At 37.7% G+C, this 8,101-nt stretch overlaps 1 protein-coding gene across 1 annotated transcript; it reads right to left on the bottom strand.

Annotated features, from left to right (window-relative positions):
• Window positions 1-311: 311 nt before the first annotated feature.
• Window positions 312-4,920, bottom strand: LOC125780455 (tripartite motif-containing protein 16-like). The gene is made up of 6 exons (XM_049482133.1): window positions 4,300-4,920; window positions 3,983-4,078; window positions 3,391-3,624; window positions 2,498-2,657; window positions 2,056-2,115; window positions 312-1,010 (listed from the first exon to the last, which is right to left on the bottom strand). The coding sequence occupies exons 1-6, from the start codon at window positions 4,888-4,890 to the stop codon at window positions 475-477; spliced, it is 1,677 nt and encodes a 558-aa protein (XP_049338090.1). The 5' UTR covers window positions 4,891-4,920; the 3' UTR covers window positions 312-474.
• Between the last annotated feature and the right edge of the window lie 3,181 nt (window positions 4,921-8,101).

The raw sequence follows: 8,101 nt of genomic DNA, 5'->3' as shown, positions 1-8,101 counted from the left end.
AAACTGCTGTAACACAAAAACCTTATGTCTACTGTATCTTATGTTCATACTTTATCTTCATACTGTGTCAATATTTCCTGATTAAAGGGCAAATAGAAATGTAAAGTTGCTACTTTAGAGATATAATGTTTTTATGTGACAGCGATGATAAATATATTAAATTTAAGCTACAATCAACAGTGCAATATTGTAAAACTGTGTGTTTCATAGTGTAAGTTAATGTGTGTAGTGTACAGTAAGTTAAATGTATATTTTATATTATATTTGACTATATGTTGTATATATTCTGTTCTTTCAGGAAATGTACCTGCAGTTCTAATCTGGGACAGACGTAATTACCGTTCAGAATTATGATTATTTATATTAACAATATCTCCCAGCACTATTATAACTTTATTTGATCAGTTCTACAGTCTAGATTCTGCAGTTCTTATCTGATCTAATCCAGCTCTTCCCTTTGTTCTGCATGTTCATCTATTTTGCTGAAAGTAAAAGATTTACTGATGAGCCGGAGCCCAACCAAAACCCAGCGTAGAGCGGCTGAGTGAAGGTGGTCTGGACTCTGTGGATGAGGGTCATGGTATCAGAGATGCTGTAGAAGGACAGAGTTCCTGCCCTGTGATCCACATACACTCCTACTCTAGAGGAGACGGGCACTCCGGAGATTTCAGTTTCTCTGTTATTGTAACTGAATGTGTATCTGGAGGAATAACAGAACAATTTCCAAGACTGATCATTACATCCAAACCCACACTCCCAGCCTTCTCCCTTCCTGGAGATGCTTTTATAAGACACTGCTATATAAACCCATTCATCTCCTCTCCACTCAACCTCCCAGTAGCAGCGTCCACTCACACTCTCTCTACACAGAACCTGCCACCATTCATCAAATCTGTCTGGATGGTCAGGATATGGCTGGACTGTGTTGCTGTGGGTCACCACTGTGTTCCTCTCAGACAGGAGGAGGAGTTTATGGGCTGTGTTTGGATCCAGTGTGAGCTGACAGGAATCTGAAAGAGAGAGAAAACCCATCAGCTTTTAGAAAATGATCTAAAAACAGCCCCTAAAACTGAAATAACCAGAGAACATACTGGAAGCATATATAAAAAGTGTTTGATTATGTTAAAAAAATATTTATTCTCATTATTATTCAATTACACAACATAACAATTTTATGTATATTTTTGTTCTCAGGTGTTAAGTGTGTTTTCCTAATTCTTTGTGGCTAAAATAATAAAAAAAGAGTTTTATTCCCCAGAAACTTTGCTTTAGTGGTGGCACAATCATATCTGAAACTGATCTATTTTTTTGAATATTTGTGAAATATAAAGTGCTGAGTATACTAAAGACTTCCAGAAGCTTCTGGAACTGTGATAACTATCAAGAAGTTTTCAGAACTGTCCAGAATTGTGTAGAACTTAACAGTATAAATAAAGAAGTTTATCAGTATAAATAAAGAAAATGATCAGAGACTATATTTGGGGAAAGATTGGTGAAAGTGATTTGCAGTTTAGTCACAAATCTCAGAAAACAATACATTTCTGAACATTTTTGGTTATGCTTGTAGATGCACTTTAAAATTACTGTTCTTTGTTGTTTGTTGTTTAATTGGGGCATTTTAAAATTTTCCATGTTCACTTTGCCTCTGAAACAGCCTGGATACAAGTGCTCACTATTGCACAGAGATTCAGTACAGTCACTAATCCAGAAAACATACTCATTTTTTTAATCCATTATACAGAGAATCGATTGAGTTGTATAATAATTGCAGATTTGTAGTAAAATGTTCATTGTTTTTATCTAAATAAATACAAAACTATGATTATGATATGGCCATTATCACAAAATCAAAGTTCATAAGGAATGTTGGTGTTTTTTTTATCAAGTTTATACGTAAGCAGTTGAAATATAACAGTTAATTATTTAATATAGACGTATAAATGTCAGATTAAACTTTGTGTATTTGTAGATTGTGGTGTTATTTCTGAGAGTGTGTGAGAAAGAAAGGGGGAGTGAGAGAGAGAGAGAGAGAGAGAGAGAAAGGGCTGGACTTACACTCCAGAAACTCTTCTCTGCTTTTGAGTTCAGGAGGAAGAATGATCTGCACTTCCTTCACTACAGGAAAATGTACACAGTTACTACACAGCATCACTGAGCTTCTGTTCCCTCTGTACATTTACTACAACATTAAAATAATCTAATACTGGATTTTCTCTCCATGTAGATGTAGAGTCTTAATCTACCCTACCTGGACTTTCAATCACAATAAAGTCACACCTTATATACAGTCTCAACCACTTCAGTCCAGAAACTACTGACCACTTCATCAGGATTTAGAGAAGAACCTACAGTGCATTCTGAAACTCTTCACACTCTTTTACTTAAAAAAAATCCTAAATAGTTTTTATTTTGTCATTATGAGGTACTGAGTGCAGAATGACTATTTATGGACTTTTCATTTCATATATTTACTTTATTTAATTTTTATTTAATATACCTGCAGCTGATGTCTTCTCAAATTCCTCTTTCCAGAATTCGTCTAGTTTTACTCTCAGCTGAGAAACAGACTTCATAACAACTTCAAAAGTGTTGAGAGGACTGAGAGTAAAAGCAGGTGAAGCTGAAGATCCAGGAGGAGCTGAGAGAGTCTGAAAACTCTACATGTAGAAAAGAACAAACACATAATACCTTCAACAATTTCTAAATTATATTTATATTGAATTAAATCAGGTAAAATCTGGCCTAAATCTGATCTTATTAGTCATTCATGATTCAGATTAATTATGTATGAGACAGTGTGAAAGGAAAATAAAAGTCTGTGTAATTGAAATCTGATACATATCCAATATCCAAGACCGATCAGAATTCATGCAACATTTACGTCAAAACTTACATTGAGCATAAGGGAAAATGGCGACAGCAGTTAATGAGGGATTCATTGGTGTGATAGAGAGATAACAGACCCCATAAACATTTGGACTGATGTCTCTGTTCATACTGAATTAAATAGTACACATCACAACCGCTCTCTCTTTAAAGATATATCCAATCAAATTGCTGAACACAGCCAATAGATGGTGCTGCTGCAGCACTAAGTAAAATAAAAAAACTTAAAATTGTTTAAACAAAAAAGATAAAGGACAGACATTAAAGAGGAGGGCGTGGCCAAACAACATGCCCTTTTTTAAAGTGAGCTGGAACTCATTCTCTGTTAAGATCAGCTTTCAGTCACTGGTGAAACTGAAACTTCATGTGAAGCTCTGCTCTTTAGTGCATGAGCTTCAGTTTAAGAACTGTTCAGACTAATATCAGATATAGATCACATTAAAAAGATGGTGTAAACAGTCTAAAATAAACTTTGTATTTGGGGAGAAAAACAGAGTCTGTTACCTGGAGGAAATGGATGTGATCCTCTGTGAATGAAAGCTTCTCCAGATCAGCATCTCTCCTCTTCAGCTCTGTGATCTCCTGCTCCAGTCTCTTCAGACGTTCTTCAGCTTCACTCACTGCAGCTTTCTCCTGATCTCTGATCATCTGCCTCACCTCAGAGCGTCTTCTCTCAATGGAGAGGATCATCTCAGTGAAGATCTTCTCACTGTCCTCCACTGCTGTCTGAGCAGAGCGCTGGTAGTGGAATCACAGAGAGAGGAGAATGTTAGGAGCAGTTCATTCACATCAATAAGTGGATTTACATGCACTTCATAATCTGATTACTGAGGAACATCAGAGTTTATCAGTAGTCAGAGTTTTTATTTGCAACCAGCCAATAATCTCACAGAATAAGACGTGACATAAATATTGTGTAAATCCGAACTTCATGAAGCTGTAAATATTATTTAATTTTGATAGTTGATGACTAAAACTAAAATAAAATGTGACTTTAAATGACATAAAAATGAGGACACCTTTAGTTAAGTAATTAAATAATTACCCTTAATGGGAAAAATCAGATCTTTATTCTTCTACTTATTTTAAAAATCACCTTGTGAGTCTCCACAGCTTCTATTAACTCCTGAAGCTCCTTCTCTCTCTCCTGGATTCTCTCCTTGTATTTCCTCTGTGTTTCCACCACCTGATTCTGCAAATAAACCAACCAACAAAACACAATAATTAAAAATTCAAATACCACACGTCATGGGACAGGTGATGGTATTGGGTCCCATAATTTTGGTGTCTCTCATGTAAGCCACGTAATATATTTTAACTACAGAATGTAAGGAAAAAATATGATTTGCATGAGATAAGGAATATCAGTGTAAATGACTAAGATGGGAGTAGCTACTCCATTTACACACTTACCTGTTTCTCAGATCTTTCTGCTTTAAGTGACACTGTATCATGTCCTTTATGGTCATCCATGGTACACAGCATGCAGATACACTGCTGGTCAGTGTGACAGTAAACCTCCAGCAGTTTATCGTGCTGAGAGCAGATCTGCTCCTGGAGTCGTCTGGAGGCTTTGACCAGCTTGTGCTTCTTAAAGGCTGGAGATTGGTAGTGAGGCTGGAGGTGAGCTTCACAGAAAGAGGCCAGACACACCAGGCAGGACTGGACGGCTTTGTGTTTTCTCCCAGTACAGGAATCACACTCCACATCTTCAGGATCAGCAGAAGAGTGATCAGGAGGAGCAGCCTGGAGTCTCGTCTTCTTCAGTTTCTCCACCACCTCAGCCAGCATGGTGTTTTTACTCACGACAGGTCTTGAGGTGAAGGTGTGTCTGCACTGAGGGCAGCTGTAGATCTTCTTCTGATCCTCCTCATCCCAGCACTTGTTAATACACACCATACAGAAACTGTGTCCACAGGAAATAGTAACTGGATCCTTCAGGAGATCCAGGCAGACTGAACAGCTGAACTCATCCTGAACCACCAAAATACCAGCTTCTGCCATTTTACAGTGTGAAGATTTTGTTTCCTGGTTCTCTGTTGGAGAGAAGTGAACAGAACTATCCTGTAATTCTTATTAACCAAGATAACAATACTCACATTGTCTGACTCAACCGGCAATTATTGTAGAGATTTAGGAAAACTTACATTAACGACAAATGACAACTGAAAATCCAGACACGACGCACATTGATTTACACACTCACACACCTGCAGGGAAAACTGGAAATGATGAGATTTTACTTTCACTCTCACTTAAATAGACAGCCTGCAAGTTTGTGAGATTTGGGGATTTGGAGACCTCTCTGGTGAGAATGTGTAATTGCACCGAATATTCAGAAGAGTAGACAAGATAAGACACAACAATCAGATGGGATTTGGACTCAACAAAGGTGTTCAAGAACCCAACATTGGCAGCTTGAACCTCTCAAACACCCAAATAATCAGCTCATTAACAAAGCCTTTCAGAGCTGCAGGAGTGTGTTTAAAAACTCCAGCAGCACTGCTGTGTCTGATCCACTTCTACCAGCACAACACCCACTAACACCTCATACACCACCACCATGCTAATCAGTGTTACTGCAGTCCTGTGGGGTCCTGAGCATTAAAGAAAGAGAAACAGAGACAGGACCAAAATCTGTTCAGCTACTGAGAGACTCTTATTGCTGAGTTTTAGCCAAAACTGATCTGATATTTATGTTATTATAAATAATACAGCCCTTCAGTTCAGATTATTACTAAGTAGTAGTAAAATAACATTGTTAAATATATAACACAAGATTCTGAACTGATTTATCTAGTTTAGTAGTGACTTTCAACTCACTTTGTGTGTGTGTGTGTGTGTGTGTGTGTGTGTGTGGTAGTAGTAGTAGTAGTAGTAATAGTAGTATTATGAGATACTTTCAGCTGCCGTGGAAAGAGCTAAAAACAGGTAATATTATGTATATTTTTCTAACAAACCTGTACTAGATAAGGAGATAAATGCAGTTGATTTAGGATGTGCTGAAATGACTGTAAATCATTTTTTTTATCTTCACAGAGAGTTATTTAAAAGAAACAAGAAAAAAAAAGAAAAACACATCAAGGAAACAAAATGTTTATTTTTCCACTGCAGTGAATTCAGTAGAGATGTGTTTGCTGGTATCTTATTCTACAGGTTTGACTACATGTTCCACATTCCTAAAGAAAGCCATGAGCCCTCTGGCCAGTGTTCAACTTCCCTTACAATAAACCACCTCACAACGTTTACGAAGTTTTAATGCCACACCCTGACTAAACTTAACCATCAGTTTACATTCTGCAATCATTGGAATTGCATCAAGTGTGGAGGCTGTGCTGTTTGATGAGGAGATCATTTTCTCTAGTTCTAGCTGTGGAAGTGGGTTATAAAGATTTCCAACCTTGCTTAGGTAACTGAGTTTTGTTCTATATCAGCCACACCAGATGACAGAGAGGATGTGCTATTTATCTGAAGAAGTCCATAAAAGCGTTGCTGGTCTGAGTGGCTGGAATCTGAGGTTCACTACCTGCCTGGTTTTTAGTCAATTTGGAAATAACACTAAAGAGAGCTCTAGGATTATTATTTTTATTAATCTCGATCTGTGAGGCCAGATACGCTGAGCAGGCTGTATTACCCCCCAACTACACCCCCCCCCCCCCCCCGCCCCCCACATTTTTTAACACATTTTTCTAAAAGCCATAACGACTATAATGCTACATTAAAATGTTAATGTTGATAATATAATTTGGGATGCACTGGGTTGTTCCTTGTTTCAGCTGCATATATGCTGATTGCAAATGAATGTATTTTAGCAGAATGTAAATATATTAAAGAAGTTTAGTTTGACTGGAGTTTGTCTGGAGTTCTCTTGACTCTCTGCACGGATCATCTTCATACTAGGCTACATACGTCTGATATGTTCTTGCTGGAGAGATTTCTTTAAGGAAAAGAAAAGAAGAAAGCACATCAAGGAAACACATGACGTTTATTTTTCCACTGCAGTAATTCCAGTAGAGATGTGTTTGCTGGTATCTGATCCTACAGGTTTGACTACATGTTCCACATTCCTAAAGAAAGCCATGAGCCCTCTGGCCAGTGTTGAACTTCACTTACAATAAACACCTCACAACGTTTAAGAAGTTTTCATGCCACACCCGGTCTAAACTTAACCATCAGTTTACATACTGCAATCATTGGAATTCTGGCACTTTAGTTTATATAACATGACCGAAACTTTTCGGGGGATGAACACACCTGAAGCACCCTCCTCCAAACTAAAACCCTATAAATATCATTTCTACCTTGCTCACATGTTTAACAAGTCTTTGCAACCATTTACCACTCTTTAATACTGTTATCCCTCATTGCTGACCCCATACAAATATCCATTTAGGGAACTGGATCAAACCAGCTCAAACTGCATCAAACAGGCCAAACTGGGTCAAACCCAAACCAAACCAAATCCAGGCCAAACTGTGAAAAGAAGGGCCAAATAAAACTACTGTACTACTGTAAGTAGCAGTATTAACATTCATATTTTTGTGTTTCTGCAGAAGAAGTTGGAGTAGACCAGAAGGGAGTCCCAGAAAAAAAATCAGGAGAGGATAGGGATGCTGTGGCTATATTATTTGCCTGGATAAATAGTTGAGTAAAGCCTTTAAGGAGGACTGTAGTAAGACGTACTACAGGGTATTTTTCTAGTCACTAAGTTACTTAATACCTAACTAGCTAGCAAGCGAGCTAACACGCGAGTTTTCATTACAGCAAACAAAAGTGATTACCTAGCTATGTTTCATGTCCAGTTACCGTAGCCTTTTATTAAAAAACAGCCTGGGGAATCTTGCACTTATTTTCTGCTCATTTTTCGACAACTTTCACCATTAATTCAGGTTGGTTTATGAGGTTAGTTAACCACACAGATGCTGCCATTGAAACTTATGGATATTCTGAATCATTCAGTTTTGAAGCGTACCCCCAGCCTCACTTGTTTCAACATGAGCACGGAGTGAAAAAGGTGCATGTTGGGTTATTGAACACCTTTGTTGAGGCCAAATTCCATCTGATTGCTGTCTTATCTTGTCTACTCTTCTGAATATTCAGTGCAATTACACATTCTCACCAGAGAGGTCTCCAAATCCCCACATCTCACAAACTTGCAGGCTGTCTATTTAAGTGATAGTGAAAGTAAAATTTAATCATTTCCAGTTTTCCATGC

Source organism: Astyanax mexicanus, chromosome 8 (genome assembly GCF_023375975.1).
Source record: "Astyanax mexicanus isolate ESR-SI-001 chromosome 8, AstMex3_surface, whole genome shotgun sequence".
In the NCBI taxonomy this organism is placed as follows: Eukaryota; Metazoa; Chordata; class Actinopteri; order Characiformes; family Acestrorhamphidae; genus Astyanax; species Astyanax mexicanus.
This window is presented reverse-complemented; position numbering and strand designations above follow the sequence as displayed.

What these genes read in the sequence shown, in the direction of transcription:
- LOC125780455 (XM_049482133.1), bottom strand. Translation starts at nt 4,890, where the DNA reads ATGGCAGAAGCTGGTATTTTGGTGGTTCAGGATGAGTTCAGCTGTTCA. An exon ending in CAGAAAGATCTGAGAAACAG is followed by an intron (nt 4,079 to 4,299) that starts GTAAGTGTGTAA and finishes GTTTATTTGCAG; the next exon opens with AATCAGGTGGTGGAAACACA. An exon ending in AAGCTGTGGAGACTCACAAG is followed by an intron (nt 3,625 to 3,982) that starts GTGATTTTTAAA and finishes TTCCACTACCAG; the next exon opens with CGCTCTGCTCAGACAGCAGT.